The sequence below is a fragment of the Ochotona princeps genome, chromosome 13, assembly GCF_030435755.1.
Source record: "Ochotona princeps isolate mOchPri1 chromosome 13, mOchPri1.hap1, whole genome shotgun sequence".
NCBI classification, from domain to species: domain Eukaryota; kingdom Metazoa; phylum Chordata; class Mammalia; order Lagomorpha; family Ochotonidae; genus Ochotona; species Ochotona princeps.
The window spans coordinates 41,954,045-41,972,548 of NC_080844.1; the positions used below are offsets into that span (position 1 = coordinate 41,954,045).

Sequence of the window (18,504 nt, forward strand, 5' to 3'; positions counted from 1 at the left end):
CCTCTGACATCACCTGTGGATGTCCTGCATTGTGGAAGGCAGCTATGCTCACACTGTGCCAATCTCCCACGTGTCCTGCATTTTGCAGACTGATACCAGCACCTATTCCTCACCTTGTGCTGTTACCACACTTGCACTGTCCCTCTGGGAAAGGAGACTTCTTACGGTACCACTAGGCGTCCCTTTTTCCACTGCCAAATACAACTCAGTGCTTACAATCAAAACTGGCTTTAATAATCCTCCAAAGGATCCCGGGACTCCTGAAGTGTTTGCTGTTGGGCAACAGCTTGTACGAGCTAGAAAGAGCGACATTCAGGATCCTGCTGGAATTCCAGCTCATTCTGAGTGGCTTTACATGAGGCAGAGAAGAGTTCATGGTCACACCTGGGCCAAAGTTCAGGAACATAGGACTCGGGGGATGTAGTCCCAAGTTGGTGTGGGGGGGCAGGGGGAAGCAGCAATACCGAGCCACGTGATTTGGCAGGAGCCTTTCTGCTTCTGGACAGATGGAAACAACTGCACAAACCAACCCTTGCGGTTCACAACACTTCTGTGTATGTATCCTACTGTCTTGAGGTCCAGAGTGTCAGGGAGAGACGAGAAGGAGGAGGAAAAGTTCTCCTTGCCACACCTCCTCTCAACGCCCACACTTCAGATGCCTCAGACCACAGGCGCTGTTGATGTCAGTGCTGTGCATGGATTACAGGCAGGTTTTCCAAAAGTGTTAGCTTTTAAAGTGGGACCTACACCAAGCGGTGCAGTCCCATGAGGAGGACTCAGGTCTGTGCAAGGCACACATGGATCACTTTGGAAAAGCACCTCCAAGTGTTTAAATAACTCAGAGCAGTGAGAGCCCTGGGGTAGGGATGTAAATCCCAGGAAAGCTGTGCCTTCGCATGTCATAGCTGTGTGGCACACAGACCAGGCTCCTGTAGAAAAAAAAAGTTTGCTCACCACGCTACTCAGAGAACCTAGTTCATATGTGCTAGGACTGAAAAGCCATCAGCTCTCAACATTTTTCAACCGTTCTTTTAGTAAGACTGACTAATTGGGGCTGGCACAAGCTCAACAGGCTAATCCTTTATCTGCAGCACTAGCCTCCCATACAGGTACCGGTTCTATTCCCAGCTGCTCCACTTCTGATCCAGCTCCCTGTGTATAGCCTGGGAAAGCAGTGGAAGATGGCTTCAATCCTTGGGCACCTGTACCAACATGACAGGACCCAGAAGAAGCTCTGGGCTCCTAACTTCAGATTGGCTCAGCTTCAGCCATTGTGGCCATTTGGAGAGTGAACCAGCAGATTTCTCTCTCTCTCTCTCTCTCAATCTCCCTGTAAATCTGCCTTTCAGATAAAAATGAAGAATTTTTAAAAAGGACTACTAATCATATACTTAGAAAAAACTTCCCTAATTTTTCAAATCTAATACTCAAGTTGGTTTTTGAACGATGAGGTGGTAGTTAGAAATCTGTGAATTTTTTTCTTAAAGATTTATTTTTAAATTTTTATTGGAAAGTCAGATTTACAGAGAGGAGATACAGAAAGATCTTTCATCTGTTGGTTCACTCCCCAAGCGGCCACAATGACCAGGACTGGGCCAATCCGAAGCCAGGAGCTTCCTCCAGGTCACCCACATGGGTACAGGTCCCAAAGCTTTGTGCATCCCCTACTATTTTCCCAGGCCCCAAGTAGGGAGCTAGATGGGAAGTGGAGCAGTTGAGACACGAACTTGTACCCATATGGGATCCCAGTGCTTGTAAGAGAATTTAGTGGCTATTGTGCCGGACCCAGAAATGTATGAATTCTAAAAGGGACTTCAAAAAATCAATAGTATAGATCCTTCAATAAACTTAATTTTTAAAAACCGCTTTTGTTTTCTTTGATTAAAGTATGAAATTGTTATATGAATATATTAGTATCCTGCCATGGTCTTTTTTTTTTTTTTTTTGGTATGTATCAGGATTTGGGGGTGTCCAACCAAAAGAAAGTTGATAATTTAGCAAGTTTTATGAAAAAAAGGAAAGGGTTAGATACTGTAAAATATTTGCACGTGAAAAAGTTTCCCACAGGCAGACTTAATTGATGTTTCCACGGTGAATAGCATGAAAATACGGAGGAAGGAGACGTGCACTCTTCTCCATTGGACAGTAGGTGGCACTTCCCTACCAGCACAGCCCAGAGGACAGCAAGAGAAGAATCAGAATCAGGCGTTCCTACAAGCTGGTTGTTTCCAAATCAGGTGCTCCTAATCTGGAAGATGCAAGATTAGCATCACATGTCAAATTAGTAATTCAGAGCACCAGCTTGATTTACCTCTTCGTCTTAATGAAAACGATACACCATGGAATTTCACTATAAAGTTAATTCCTCCTTGCCCAGACCACAGCAGCTCAAAAGCTGGATTCTGTGCATAGGTTATCATGGCAAACCTAACAACAACAAAAGTTTTCTTCTTATTCGCCTAACTCTCCCAGTTGCAAATTTTATTTGCAGTAATAATCCTAAGACTTGAAAGTAACTAAGAGTTCTAAAGTCAGTCAACAATCACCTCCAGGGAAAGGATGAGCTCAGTTCTCTCTTCTAATGCTGTCTGGGGTGCAAGTTAAGAAGATGCTCCTATGAGTGCCAAAATTCAGTGTGTGTCAAAGAGTCATCACTGAGGGCCCGGCGGCGTGGCCTAGCGGCTAAAGTCCTCGCCTTGAAAGCCCCGGGATCCCATATGGGCGCTGGTTCTAATCCCGGCAGCTCCACTTCCCATCCAGCTCCCTGCTTGTGGCCTGGGAAAGCAGTTGAGGATGGCCCAATGCATTGGGACCCTGCACCCATGTGGGAGACCTGGAAGAGGTTCCTGGTTCCCAGCATCGGATCGGCGCGCATCGGCCCGTTGCGGCTCACTTGGGGAGTGAATCATCGGATGGAAGATCTTCCTCTCTGTCTCTCCTCCTCTGTGTATATCTGGCTGTAATAAAATGAATAAATCTTTTAAAAAAAAAAAAAGAGTCATCACTGGGAGGCTGCACAGCACTGAGTCTGCTAGAACTCCTCACTCCCATTTCACAACTTGGGACCGAAAACTCTAACCTGTACAACCATTCTCAGCAGTCATCTGCCAAGGGGGTGCACCTGCAGGAGACACTGGTGTGGAAAGCCCCTCTTTGGCTTGCTCTGGCACTTCTCTCGCACACATGCTTTTTAAAAACACTGCTCAGAGCTGTGTCCATGTGGATCCTCCCGGTATTCAGCATGCCAGCACGAAGCCGGTCAATGGCTGAGACAAGGCTATCCACAGGCATGCTGCTAGCAGTGTGAGGTCCTAGGACAAGCACCGACTTAGGGCAACGTCCCGGGGAGACTCTGGCCAGAGGGACATCCATTGCTTTCTTGGTGGAGAAAGCAAAGCTCACTGGCTGCAGTGCGCAGGCACAACCCCACTACTGACAGCCAACAGGACTGATCCCCGCTTTCCGAATTCCTTACAGGTTGGTCTGATTCTGTAGCAGCAACAATGTGTCAACAGCACTATTTTACAAGGTGTAGAACCACCGAAGCTATTGAACTTACCGGTTTCCCAAACTCCAATTCCGAAAAGAATTTATACCAAGGTTCATTCTTTAAATCTATCTCTTCAGGGCTTATATCCCGACTCTATAGGGGTTGGTGATAGGGAGATGGAAGAAAGAGAAGGATAACATTATGCAAAGATTACATAGGAACAGGCCAGTAGAGATGCAGTGGGTTCCAGGTACGTCCAGCAACTGCGTTCAACAGCAGCAACCACCTTGCTTTGTTTTCTGACATCAGCAAAATCAGTAGGATGAAGATGAGCTTATGCAATCGAGGAAACTGGGATGGGAGGCGTAGTGGATCACTGGCAAGCCAAAGGCCGAAGCCAGAGGGACCAGAGAGGAGAAACTCGGCAGCATGCTGCAGCCCTTGCCAGCAAATCTAGACACAGGCATTCCCCACTTCGCAGGTCCTCGATCCCTCTGCACAAACAACTACTAGCTACAAGTGAATCAACCGGGGAGCATCTATGCCAGCTGAGCAGAGCAAACGACTTCTATAGGCTAGTACGGTTTTAGTGCTTCTTTGCGAGGCTGCCTTGAGGTTTTTGCAATGCTGACCCTTTGGAAAAGCCAATTGGTTAATACTGCATCTTTAATGGCACATGGATAGGTGAGAAACCACGTCCCATCCACACAGGACAGTGGGAGATGAGATAAGTAAAAACAGAGGACACAAGCGAAAAGAACATCTTCGACAGGCATCCGTGGGGATGAATACAAACATAATACACTTCGAGATCTACAAAGTTAAGGAGGATAAAATGAAGTGAGCAGGAAACTGGACAAGACAGATAACAGGGAAAGAAAACCTCTGGGTTATATGACACAATAAGTTAGATTTCTTACTTGAAGAGGTATCAGATAGACTAATAACTTGATTCCATAGAATTTCTAATATTCTATCAAATATGCATAAAGTTCTCTGTGGGTTTAACATATGTTTCTGAAAAGAGATGGTTGAGAAATGTATGCCTGGAAAGCAAATCAGGGCTTCCCTTTAATAACCGGAAGATACTGTCACACCAGACCAAACTGAGATTCGTGGCTTAATTAAATTCCATCTATGCATAAATGTAATAAAAAAGCCCTTTGAGAATCACATGCAAAAAAAACAGAGATGCAGTGATTCTAGGATCATCTAAAACACAAACATGTTACACAAAACACTTTGCTCCCTTCCAGAACAGCAACACATGAAGAAGTGGGTGGCCAAGTCCCACGTGCAGGTCTTGGTACTGCAGTCTGCAGAGCTGCCCGGAAGCATTTTTCCTAACCGATTAGTGAACAGCACTTGTGCGGCTTGTAAACACAGTGCAGGGCTTCCCAATGGACCTGGCCAGAGGATCCTAACTTTGCCAGAGGCATTGGCATTCTCTGTGGACTAGGCTAAGTGAAAAGTGGAAAGAAGCAGGCACTGATGCACATGGCCTGTCCCCTTACACCCAGGTGACAGACACCTCCTCCTTTTGTCTCTAGGGGCTCACAGCCTTTCCCTGAAAGGGTGAGGCTTGTCCTCACAGCAGGAAGTGAGCTCTGTACAAGTCAGTGGGAGGAGGAGGCACAAGGCCCATGAGGACACAACAGCTCTGGAAAGGCTGTTCAGATGGGGGCCAGGGTCATTACTGTCACAAAGATAAGGTTTATAAGCTGCTGTTTGGGAACTGAGTAGGGTGTGTGTGTGTGTGTGTGTAATGAAATATACCAACTCTTTTGGGAAACTCCGTAAGTTTTGGTATTCATGGTCCTGACTCGACCTAGCTGATTCCTAGAAGTACCCCGTCAACTGTTTCAGCGCAGGAGGCAGGGTTCAGCAGGCTGAGTCCTGGGTCAGGGTGGCCAGCCTCTGATGCATGAGCTGCCTAGATCAAGCCTGAAGCACACAGGTGATGCCACGTGGGACCACCTCATGCGCTTGATTTTGCCACTTGCAGCAGGTCTGATTGTGGAACAGATGAACAGGAAGCCTGCATTAGCAGCCAGGGCCAACTCCATCTGGCCAGACCCAGGTGAGGGCAGTGGCCAGCCAGAAGAGTGCCAGTTATTCTTTAAGGAGAGTTTGGCTGCTTGAATGGGAGCCCAAGGATAGCTTTCAGTTGCAATGACATAAATCATCTGAACATGTCAAGCTCATTCACACAGCACATGATCCTGTCCCGAGGCCTTGGGCTGTGCCGTGCTGTCTCATCTCCCACTCGACATTCCAGGACAATGGGCAGGGTGGTGCTTCTGCTTACAGTTGGCAGCAGTGAGGTTTAGAAAAGTCACATGGTTTGCCCCAGGACATAAAAATCAGAACTGAGACCCAGTCCTCTCTACACCACGCTGTCTGTGGTCCCCTTGTCCTGCTCCACACAGGAGGGGCGGGGCAGGCCCACCACTACATCCTTGTCAAGGATGCCAAGTCAACTAGGGTCAAGTGACCCAGCTGCAAAGCAAACGAAGAAACTTGAGGTGACAATGCACTGGGGGAAAAAACCCCTCGTCTCTGACCTGGAAGGCCACCCTGAGTCTGTCGTTAGCACTGCAATAACTGTCCTCACCACAGAGCTCTGGGGATGGGATCCCACAGTCCAACCCAGTATTGGGCACATTGCAGTTATTCTGCAGACACATTTGGTACATTGAGCTAAGGTTCTAAAAGGACTTTAAGGGAAAGTACGAAGGCATGGAGTCTGGAAAACGCCATTTCTGACCAACAGCGCTCCAATTTCTAAGCCAGAGGGCAAATGGACTCCTGCTCCAACAAGAGGCACAAGGATGCCTGCACGAGTCTGTCCACCAGTGACTAACTCATCAAGCAAGGACGTGTCCTGTGGCAAATGCAAGAGGAGGGCAGCGCTTCACTGGGCTGGGCAGCCTTTCTGGTCCACCAGTCCACACTTCCATTGGCAACATATGGATATGCATAGGAGGTCATGATTTAGCTGCAGACAGAAGCAAACATGAGTGCCTCAAGTGGACAAAAAAATCTTACCTCCAAACCAAGATCTACATCTGTCATTATGGGTATGCTCACCCACAGTCAACCAAAAACAAAGTGTGTGCATGTGCATGGGTGTACATATATATATGTGTAGTGTTGATGACATAGTTGGAGGGTGTTGCTCAGATTCTAGCAAATTAGATACTAGTTACCAAAAGGCAAGATTCATATACTGAAACTTCACATTCCAACTTTTATGTTCATGTGGTCAAAACAGCAATAAACACTCACTCATATACAGGGCTAATTCAACTACTACAAAGGCGTACAGTGCCAAAAGATTAAGATTCAATTGAAATTTCTCTGTAAAATTGGAAAGTTTCTTTGGAAAATTAGGGCTCAGCTGGGTGACTGGGTGGTCCTGCTGAGCCTCAGCCCGCCCACCTTTGGTGCTCCCGTCCCACAGTGGCGAGGATGCAGCTTGGGACAGCACGGAAGAGCACTGTGTGCACCCAGAGTGTGCAGTCACCCCTCGGCCATCCCAGGAGAGCCTTTGTAGGCTTGCCCTGTTCCTTTCCAGGGTGGTAAAAATGACAAAACTCCAAAAACTATGACACAGGAAGTCCTTGTATCCATGGCTATGGTTCCTAGCTCTGGATGCTGCTGCTTCAACTACCAGGAACCAAAGGAAGGGGCTAGACACAAAGAAGAACTGAAAATCCAGAGCCACATAGGAATGGTGACATTGTCAAACAACATAAAACCCCAAGAACCACGAGTCCCTCAAGTCGCCTCCACACGTTCCTACATGACAGTGGGACCTAGGCCACTATTGAAGGATTAGGAAACACCTGGACAGCAGCAGTACTTTCCAGGAACTCCTGGGGGCGGGCCACCTGGCACCTTCTCCCAGGCAGAGAACCTCCTGTGAAGGAAGAGGGCAGAGACAAAACCTCTGCTCCTCCCCGCTGCCTTGGCTTAAAATAACTGCTGTGCACAGTGAACACGGAAGAATGGCAACGCTGAGAGCAGTCCTGCAAGCCGTTGACCTGCTTTCCCAATTAAACTCACTGTTTGCTCGGTGCTTTTAATGATGTCCCATTTTTATTTTAGTAAAAGTCAAATCGATTATTCCTGGAAACCAGGCAGCACAGAATAGGCGGGGGGCAGGGTGGGGAGTCATTTGCACCTGCACTTAGGGGGGCCTGCCTGTTCTGCAGTTGGTGTGGCTAACAGTGTTTTGATAAAAGCCAGTCCCCCACACAATAACTTCATCTTGCCCCGTCACGGCTGAAGGCCTGTGGCATGCACAGAGCTTGGCAGACTCCGTGTCATTGCCGCCTGAATTGTGAACCAGTTCTTTCTAAGGAGGGGTAAACAATAGGCAGCGTGATGGGCAGATAGGAGACTAGCCGGTTTGCAAAGCTTCTTCCCATGTCAAAGAGGGTTGCTTTTCCAGGAAGCTCTGCTGTGCCCACACAAGCTGCATTCCCCGCTCACAATCGTTTAGAGATGGGAACTTGCACAGAGAGCCATAGACCAGACTGAATAGCAAATGAGTCCTCAACACTGCATTTGTCAAAAATGGAAGATCTAAAAGACATATGCTACTAGCCTGGGGCTTTCTTCCCCCAAGTACTGACATCCTATTCATTATTTTGTTTTTCATGACGTACTAGCAACTTCTAAAAAATATATGCTCATTCAAATAAGAGTCACTAAAAAAACTGATGTTAGTTTAATTAGGGATAAGCCTGATAAATTAATGGTTAGACACCCAAAGGAAACCAGCAGAAAATCAATCTTTTTTAGCAAAAAGATTAAAATTAGTCAAATCATGCACAAAAGGAGCAACAAAGCCACAATTAGAGGATTTTTAACAAGCAGACTCTCAAGGACTTATTGTATGAATACCTGCAAAAATGAAAGAGAAGTAAACACATTTCATTTTTATCTCATTGTCTTCTAAACAAAGCAAGTCTATCCCAGCAGGCAGAGCACATACTCCTATGGTACAATGCATCGAGATTTCAGAACATGGGCAGAACGAGACAAAAGAACTTCGGTATGCACATTACCATCTTTTCGTTGCTCAGAACGGAAGACTTGCCCGGCTGATACTCGTAAATGCTTTTGGGCTCTGCACGGTATTTTCTCGTATCCACTTTCTTATCTGGAGGCTCCCAGTCGTTTCTGTAGAAAGAAAATCCTATTAGAGCAGTTTTCATGAGAACTGGCATCAGCTGCTGACACGGTCTGACTTGGGTTGGCTGTAGTCTAATCAAGCAATTTTTATATCCAAAGCATAAAATCAATCAGGGTGAGCAACATAACTGTGCAAGTTTTGCCTCTGCAAAACAACCAGTTAAATGTCTGTGCTTGCCTCATGAGGGGGCTGAGGAATCCTCTGTTCAAAAATGAAATCCCAGGCAGCAGAAACAGGGAGGGAGCAAGCAGCAGCAAGCTCGCTCTGGAAAAATCTTTCACCTTGTTCTGCTGTCATGAGTTTGTCACTCCCTCAACATGCCTGTGCTTCCCACTCACGTGGCAAGAGGATACTTGGAGGTCCCGGTTCAATCTCTGCCATGTTACCTGCCACTCACCACGTACTCTTAGCTAGACACCTGACTTCTTGGCTCCTCAGTTTCATCAGGTGAAAAATAAGGGTTGTTGGGAGGACCAAATGAGACAGTGCATGTAAGTCAATGAGCAGGGCTGCAAGCCCTTCTGCCACTCAGTAAAGATCAGAACTAGCACACCTGGGTTCTTTGTGATGGGCATTAGAGCCAGCTCATCCGTTACCCACCCACCTTGGCCTTCACGGCCCGGACACTTCTGACTTGCAGCGGTGTTTCCCAGGATATGTGAACCCTTGTAAAGTGTTTGCAAATTTTCAGGCATGTGCATTCCGGCACTCTGCACCATGACTGTATTTAGTTTTTTTCATGCAAACCTGAAAACTTCTTGAAGACAGGGACAATGATTTATATTTATATGCTTATATCTGGTTCAATGTGCAGAGAATACACACCGTAGGTGTTCGATGAATGCATTTCCTTGGGGTTTTTAAAATAGCCAGTTACTTCTCTATAAAGAAGGAAACTGTGGAAGTGTGAAACCAGGAGTGTATTTAAGGGAAACATAATGATATCATTGGGCCCAGAGCCCTAGGTAATTTGAGATGTGGCAGAAGCTGGGGGCTGGAAGAGGCATGGACACATATCCGAATGGCATGAGAAAGTTGCGCCATAGGGCATTTTGAAAGTCAAGAATACAATAAAAGAAAACCAGGTTGCTCCAGGCAGGCATGAAAAGATGACCAATGTCATCAATAGAGCAAGCCCACAGCTTATAGTATCTATCATTGTGAACACAGAGTTAGTGTAAGCAAAGAACTTGAAACCATTTCTCTAATGACAATGCAAACAGGGTTTCTACTTACCAGCAGCACTAATTAAACCAACTATATACCATGAATGCTATGTGTATTATCTCATCCATCCCTGACATACTATTAAGGAGTTATGCCATCTCTCTCTCCATTTCATAGACGAGAAGGGATAAATCACCCCTGATGGGATTCAAGCTGCACGTTCCAAGAACAGGAGGGTGGCAGGCCTTGGTCCAAAGACAAGGGAGCACTTACCTTTCTGGGCTTGACTTCAGCGAGGAAGAGCGGGCCGGGAGGGGCAGTGTGGCTGACCTCTTAACTACCTTCTCACTGTCAATGTAGCTCATCTCGCTTTTTGAGCGAGGCACAGAAAGGGAAGACTTTGCTGGAGAGAGATAGTGTGTACCACAGACTTTTAAAATCCATGAAACCCAACAACAGGAAGATGACTTCCCTGCCCCCACCACCCTCCTTCCTCCCCTGCACCCAGGGAGTGCAATGGTACTTACTATCTTCAGAAAAGGAGTACCGGGGAGAGTACAGATCCGAATCGTCATCTGGTGGACAAAACAAGATGACGTCAGGGACAGCTGGCCAAGAGCAGTGAGCTGGGTGGGGTATCCCCACTTGCCCAGTCTACACCATGTCCAGCCACACCCAGGAGCCCAGCGCAGAGAGAAGAATCAAGCACAGGAAGCTACACCACGCCAGACCACAGCTGAGAGCAGCAAGCTTCGCAGAGTCCATCAACCCCACAAGACCTGTGGTCCAGACAAGGACCTTCCTGGCTGTTCCCTAATGCCAAGACAGGCACGTGGATAAGAGCCAAAGGTTCTTCCCCGGCCACTGGAATCCCCATAGCCAAAGCTGTGACATGGGTGGGGCACCGAGGCTACTGCCCCCTGCTGCTGTCCTGCTCAGGGGCTCCACAGGCATGGGGGGTGTGAGGTTCCCAGCTCCCCACCTCAGCTGCCACCTCTCCACACACCATCATTAACACAGGGTCTGCAGCTGATAAATGAGAGGAGGGCTTCCCCTGCAGTTTCCTCTTGGACATGGCACAACTGTGCAGCCATGGCTCTATGGAAGACCCTGCAGAGCCACTAGCCTGTTTCAGCTGTGTAACTCAGGAACTCACAACAAGCGTGTGTGCCGTGGAGGGGCTCTCCCAGGATCTCTGGGTCAGGAGAACATTGCGGACTCCAAAACTTGCAGAACCGAGACCAAGAACCAAGCTCCTCATGAAGGTGGCTTCTGTTCTTCCAACTACAGTTTAGAGTCCGGGCACACTTCGGGGAACAGCTTTTTAAACAACGATTGTCCCCCACTACATCAGTGATGCTCCTTCCAAAGCATTACTCCAAAAAGCCTGAGAATTCACCTTCTTGCTTTCTGTATCTTGCTGATCCAGATTCAGATCCACATTTACAGGAGGAGGACACAATTCCTTCCCTTAAAATCCCAACATGAGCCAGATCCATAAGCTAATCCACAAAGACAACTCAGAGAACCCAAATGTGCTTTGTTACCCACTACATGCAAACCAAATCCTTGTTTCTGGGCAAATCAAGTTTCAGAGTAGAAAAGGCCAGCCTATTTCATGAAATATAAAGAAAATTAGTATGGTTGTTACTCAAAGTCCTACTTAAACAGAACTTATATGTCACCCCTGCTTGACCCTTCTCTATGTCCCATTCTACATATTCCCAAGGTCCAAATAAGGTAGAGGCATCAGGTACCAAACTACCTTTCCTCCTCCCACTTTCCCCTCCTTCCTCCTTCACGACAAAAATTAACCAACATCAACAAAGCCTAAGATTCTTCCTACCAAGATAGTGAAAATGTCCACTATTATAAACTGAATGTGTAAGAAACTGTTGCTAACTTCTGAAAACTCAGTAGGAGAAAAGAAATAAAATCGAATCCAGAAACATATTGTCTTAAGAATCTTCTGAAGAATTCTGTGTCACTGGTTTAATAAAAAAATATAATAATTATACTAAGAACTGTCATAAAGAACTAAAACTGATTAGGAAAACAAAAACAGCTGCCTGTTCCAAATGAAGAGTTAGCTTATCTAGAACTCGATATATGTATACCTTAGAATTCAGTCTGGTGTTTTAGCTTAAAATCCTGTACTTCTCTGAGTCATGGAAGGTGGCAGTCCCTGAGCACATGAGGAGGTGAATGTTAATTTATAATTATTACTAAAGATTCATGCAGTGAAAATAAAGCCATAGGGAGAAGCAGAGTGTAGAGAATGAGCAAGGGTTTTTTTTTTTTTTTTAAGCCTCAGCTCTTTAAGAAATGTTTCTCCCTAGAGCTTTCTGATATGGAATTCTAGAAGATTCCCTGGAATAATAAAGAGTTCTCACAAGATGGGGAAATAAATAGCAGTGCATGGGGAACTGATCAATGTCTTTACTTGGAAGAGCAGAAAAAGCAAGAGGACAGCTGTGTGAAGGAGGCCACAGGGCAGGCTGAGTGGTTGGATGCTCCAACAGGGTCCCTTCAGCCCTGGAGCAGGTGGAAAAGGTTACTACCCCCAGGGGCACAGGGATGGGCATCCCACTTCTCCCCCTGTATTCTAAGGGGCTGATGTGTGCATTCCCTGCTGGCCGCTGCAGAGAGCAAACCACATCTCCAACTTCAAGGGGATGGACCGTTTGTCCTTTTACTTGTTTGATGCTTGCCTTGGAAATGCAAGGTTAGGGAAATTTTTCTTCCCCACAGGAATATGAAAAATAACTCTAATTCCCATTATTAAGGACCTCGTGATAGTTGGTGGTTTACTAATATCTCACTCACACCTTGCAAGAATCCCAGGAAGAAGTAAACATTTTACAGAAAAGAGAACTAAGGCACAGCGAAGCGAGACATCGGGAATAGATTTCAAGTCCTTCCAGCTTCCTAAGGCACCTCCTAGTTTCTAGACTAGAAAGGGAATGGCTACTTGGTTCTTTCACCCAGACTGCTGTGCCCAGTGCTGGGAAAGGTGAAAGATTTGGCTATTCTGTTCCCGTTTTTATTATGGAAGAGGCAGGAAGAGGCGTTTTTGAAACTCAAGTCCTGAACTGAACTGCTGGCCAGGCCAGTTCATACATAGCTTCTGCTCTAATTTTCCCCATCTCCCTTCCCTGGGGGATGCTTAGGAAAGTTATTCAAATTACCCCACAACTGGTAGCTTTTCTGTCTCCTTCTGATCTCTAGGGACAATGCACAAGGCTGAGTTAACTTGTTCCATCCTCCACCTACTTTTCGCAACGTTCTCCCAGCAAAGCCAAAACCATACTGAGAAAGAGAGACAGGCAGCAGAAATGCCAGGAATGGGAAAATTGGGTGGAAGGAGCAGCCGGATCAAACGCAATGAGAGCGGGTCTGTGTAACCATAGGAAAGGCACACTAAAGCAGTGTTTCTCTAGCTGTCTGTGAACTAGCACCTGACTCCTGCTTTCCCTATCATGCCAAGGGCTCTTGACAACAATGCCACAGTGGAGTCTGCTGAGCTGGGATCTTGTGATCACTGCTGATGACCGTGGCCGTTGGTGCACCAAGCAGCAGACAGACATGGAAGCTTGGCAGCACTCTCAGCACATCTCGGGCCAGTGATTCTGGGAAGCTCTGACACTAAGCTCCACTTTCCATCCAGCCCTCTACTGATTGCCTGGGAAAGCAATCTCCATGGCTCAAAGCATTCAGACCCTATACCCACGTTGCAGACCCAGAAGCAGCTCTGGCTCCTGGCTTCAGATCAGCTCAGCTCTGGCTGTTGTTGACTATTTAGGGAGTGAACCAGCAAGAGGCAAGATCCTTCTCTTTGTAAATCTACCTTACAATAATAAATAGACACCAATATGGATTTTGGTGGAGACTGGGTGGGATGGGCAATGAAAAAGCAAGCAAAGGGAGCAAGAAAACCAGCAAGTGTAGTGAGTGCGGGCAAAGTTATTATGCCCTCTGTGATGTGGTTACAGACAGTTAAGTTTTAAGAGATTAAAAACAAGTCAGGACAGAATGTGAAATTGCTGAAGACATAGCAAAGATGAAGTGACAGAAGCAAGTCTGGGAAGACCAGAGAGCTGGACAAAGACTCACCATCCTCGTTCCCTGTCAGCTTCCCAGGGCCAGCAAGTGGAAGAGGGGCGACAGCCATGCTTCTGAGCTGCCCAGCAGGCTGGCCAAAGCCTGCACACTTGATAGGCGGAGACCTACCAGGCAGCTCTTGCAAGGAGAGCAAAGGTGGAAGCTGTGAGCAGTTTAGCCCCTCCTCTGGGCAGCACCAGCTGGAGTCTGGGGCAGGAGGCACAGATCCTAGCCCAAGATCTTCAGAACAATGTGGCCTGCTTAATTTAAGCAAAATACAGCTATTCTTAGAAAACCTGCAAGGCTGGTAAAGAAGCACTTTAACTCAACTGCAGGCGTGCCTGAGAAAATGTGCCTCCTGAAATTCTTGCCTTTGTGCAATCTCATTTAGGAATGAGTAGAAATCACAATGAGACAGACCACACACCACACAACTCGTGGAGATCTCGCCTATAGGTGGTGTTTTGAATCACAGCACCAGGAGGTGGCAGGAGGTAACTGCCATTTGCCCTGAATGTGGGAGAAGCATCCAAGAGCAACACAAAAGCTGCTGCCTGGAACCTCCCGTTTAGCGATGGCCCTTCACCTGACAGGGCCCAACAGGCCTGCACCAGCTACAAACAACCAAGTAACACACGGCTCACTTGGTTCTGCTGCAGGTTCAGAGCCATCATTGTCAAACAGCTTCAACTTTTTACAACAGCAAACAGACCCAGTAAGTTAACATCACTGGAGTATGGTCAGAAGGGAAAGGCATTTCTCTTGAATCTGGATTCAGCACTCTAATTCAAATTTCCAAGGCTGCAGCTGGGTAAGTATCTTTGCCCCTTTGCGAATGAGGGTGGGGGCTGGGCCAGTGTAGTGCTCTTTCATTACAGTGATTCTCAATCATGGCTGTGTGTTCCAACCATAGCAAGCTCTCCCAGACATCATCCTGGGAGGAACTGGCCCAGCAGACTAAGGCAGGGCTGTCACAGGAAAAGTTGGGTGGACATGGAAGACCTTGATGAGAAAAGGACAGGCAAGAACATGAGGGTATTAAAAGAGAAAGGACTCGGCTGAGCAGTGCAGCATGGTAAGGAAAAGTCCATGTCTGGTGTCCACACACCCCAGTGTGCATCCCCGCTGTGCCACCTACCGTGTGGTCTTAGCATACACTATCTAACCTCTTTGAGCCTCCTAGTCCTCATTGATGAAATGAAGGCTTGCTTCATGAGATTGCTAGAAGGACAAAACTGTGATTAAAAACAGCCATGCATTCAATAGAGAGGCCTGTATCTGGGGAAGACCAATTCATGGCAGGCATACAGCAGGCTGATGGTGGTGGTGCTGGTGATGTTGCTATTCTCCACAGGACTGTGGAGTTGGTCTGTCTGGTGCTGACTGTGAGCTGTAAGGTGCTGGACATACTGCTGCCCCTTAAAGCAGGAGGGTGGGGAGAACATTTCTCCATAGCTGGTCCTCTCCTACTTCATAAAACTACTACCAGTGCATGTCACATCTCTTTCCTACCACCACAAGTGGTTGCAAAGCTTGTAAAACCACTAACAGAGATCTCTCATTGGAATTTACAGAGGTTTGGTTGTTTTTAAAAGCACATTTTAAACCTTAATGATTACAACCTGATCACTTTAGGCATATTTATCTTCTAAAACTCTGGCCAGAAGGTTACTTTTCTCACTGTAGCTGGGGAAGAAAAAGAAGGTTGTTACTCCAAGACAAACAAAGTCTCCCCAAGTGCCTTATTACTGAGTGGAGCCAGCCTTGAGATATCTGGGAATGGTTGTTTTCTTTTTGCCCTTTGTAAACCACTAGGATTTAGACAGAGGCAGCAGCCCTTAGGCAAGGCTTTGATTGGTTCACTACAAATAATTCTATTTTCAAATTTTTGAATGAAAATGAAATAGCAGTAGCAACAAAAACCTCCTCCCCAGGAAACAGTCACTGGAATGAGAGCTCAGTGTCTCAACAAAGCTATTTCCTAACTAACACACAGTACAATCTAGGGGCAGAGCTTCCAGTGAGCACGGATGGGTCTTCGCCTGTGCCCAGAGCCAAGCAGCACCACGGACAGGGCTGATGAGGGCCTGCTGGCGTGCAGACATCAGAACCACAAACCATCCATCCGGAAGTGCAATGATTCTCACTCACTCACAAAATAAACAAGAGCTTTAAAACGATCCAGCTCAAATTCTAGCTCACATTTCCCCCATCTGTGAAAAAAAGCTGACCTAACAGAATACATCAATGATTCATGCTTGCCTGTGTCACCCAGGCAGGGGTGGGGGCCGGAGATGAAACCAATTCTATTTTTAAAAGCTCTCTAGGGAAGACAACTTCTTAGAAACTTGTGTTAAAGTTGAATCATCGTGGTGATTATTATTTTATTTTTATTCATTAAGACCATTTCTTCCTTCTTTGGTCTTTCAAAATGAAAAAGAGTATAGGTCTATTTTTACATCATACGTGACAAGTGGTCCTATCATCCCTTACTCTCACCCCTGCTGTGCCAGATTGGATGCGCGACAGCAGACTTCAGTGTCACCCAGGTTGCCAGGTGTGGTGGCCTGAAGACACAGGGCTCCAACTGTGAGGCCGTGAAATCCTGTCTGCAGACCAGCAGCTGGGCTGACCACAGGTGCTGCTGGTGACGGGTCTAAGGCAATCAATCTTCCAGTCCCACAGGAGCCACTGCTCCTCTCCACAGGACTTCTCCAAGTTGGTCTTCGCCTGTCCAAGTCCATGAGCAGCTATGCCTTCATTGTGCTCTGCCCTTGTCCCCTGATCCTGGAGGCAACCCTCTGTTACAAGTGACTTGGGTCCACAAGTCCAAATAAAGCACACACCAAAAACCCAAATTACTCAAACTTACCCTGAAAAAAACTGCACCCTCACACAGTTCAGGCATCTTTCCAGCAGTGCTTTCAGTAAAATCTGTGTCCCAAGACCAAAAGCCTGGGTTATCTACAACAGACAGATTTGTTGGCACTGAAGCCATTGATCAGAATCAAGTCACCACACTTTTAGTTCCATTTGTGTGGGTCTGTTTGGTAGATTCTTCTTTTTACTCAAATAGGACCCGGGCATGAAACATTTGCAAACCACTGACAAAGACACGAGCCACACACCAAAAGTGACAGACTATTACATGTCAACTAATACGGCGTCTAAAGTATTCAGATTATCACCCCAGGGGTGGTGAATGATCTGTAAGAGCTGGATGGGGCAGGTGTTTTGCACCAGTTGTAAAGATGTTGGTTAGGACACCTCTGTCCCGTATCAGAATGCCTGGGTTTAAGTCTTGGATCTGCTCCCAATTCCATTTTCCAGCTAACAGCTCAAGTAGTTAGAATCCTGCCACCCACAGGGAAGAACTAAACTGAGTTCTTGGCTTCTAGGTTCAGCCTAACCATAACAAGTATTTTAGGAGTGAATGGATAGGATTTTGTGTCTGTCTGTCTGTCTGTCCCTCTCTCTCTTCCTTCCCTGCCTATATCACTTTTCCTTCTCCTTCTCAAATAAATAATTCTTTAAAAGGAAGTTTGGTGAATGACTGAGGATGAGAAAGGTTGTATTATACAGCTTACTGAGTTTATCAGGGCAGAGAAGCACCAACATGGCCACACTGGCAAATACTTTTAAACAGAATCCTGGTTTCAAATTCCCAAGCCTTAGTGTCCTTAGCGACACTCCCCAGCTGTTGCTGAGGACCCAGTGCATCCCAGCAGGGTCTTTTGGGTAGATGTTCTCACGATTGTCACACCCTGGGCACACCAAGCCGAAGTGGCCTTGTCTAACTCTCCACCAAATACAGATGTCTGGAAACAGGCCATGTCTCACTCACACCTAAGGACAGTGCACGGAGCACAGCAAGGGCTTCCTACTCTGCTGGGTGAAGGGAGTTCAGAGCCTTCAACATTGTACCCTGAAGGAACATTCAACAAAATGTCTTCCTGCACACTCCTTCCCCCTTTTCTGGGTCACTCATTCAAACATCAGACAATCCCAGCTACAAAGAGATTTCTCTGACTGCCCTTGAGTCACCTTTTACAAGTTTATTTGACACCTACACCTTTTGTCCCAGAAAAGCATATCTCTCAAATATAGATGTGCCTTTTCTCCCCCAGAAGACACAAGTTCCTATAAATTTCTTTGATAAAGTACTTCCCAGCTTGGCCAAAACCCTTTCTCTCGAGGGTAAATTAATCTCCTACCAGGGACTAATTCTTATTCCTGGTACCCTCTCAAGGACACTCTTCCAGAGATACTTTGAGGGCCCATGACAAGAGGGGCTTGGTGTGAAGTCAGCTGCACCCCTATAGAACCTGGCAGGTCCATGCCCCTCCAGCCCACACAGTGACTCAGTCTTCCCAAGTCACGGCTCAGACACCAACAGAGTGTGGCTCCACCTCTCGTCCCCCACTGGACACCAGGCCCTGGGTAGTTTGGCATGGACAGCTTTTCCCCCCAGTCTCCAAGCATTATAAATAAGCTATATTGACTCCCCTCATCAATCATGTACACCCTATGGGCACAGGACCAA

At 46.8% G+C, this 18,504-nt stretch overlaps 1 protein-coding gene across 50 annotated transcripts in view; it reads right to left on the reverse strand.

The window, feature by feature from the left end:
- Positions 1–18,504, reverse strand: part of SORBS1 (sorbin and SH3 domain containing 1) — a 221,645-nt gene that overhangs the window by 50,388 nt on the left and 152,753 nt on the right. For 41 of the 50 annotated variants that reach the window (XM_058671779.1, XM_058671793.1, XM_058671790.1 and 38 more), the window contains 4 exons: positions 10,388–10,435; positions 10,134–10,263; positions 8,566–8,680; positions 3,560–3,643 (listed from right to left, as the gene is read on the reverse strand). In XM_058671779.1, the coding sequence (XP_058527762.1) occupies positions 3,560–3,643; positions 8,566–8,680; positions 10,134–10,263; positions 10,388–10,435 (377 nt within the window). The remainder of the gene's footprint in view (positions 1–3,559; positions 3,644–8,565; positions 8,681–10,133; positions 10,264–10,387; positions 10,436–18,504) is intronic. The other 9 variants (XM_058671803.1, XM_058671784.1, XM_058671781.1 and 6 more) reach the window with 1 other exon arrangement.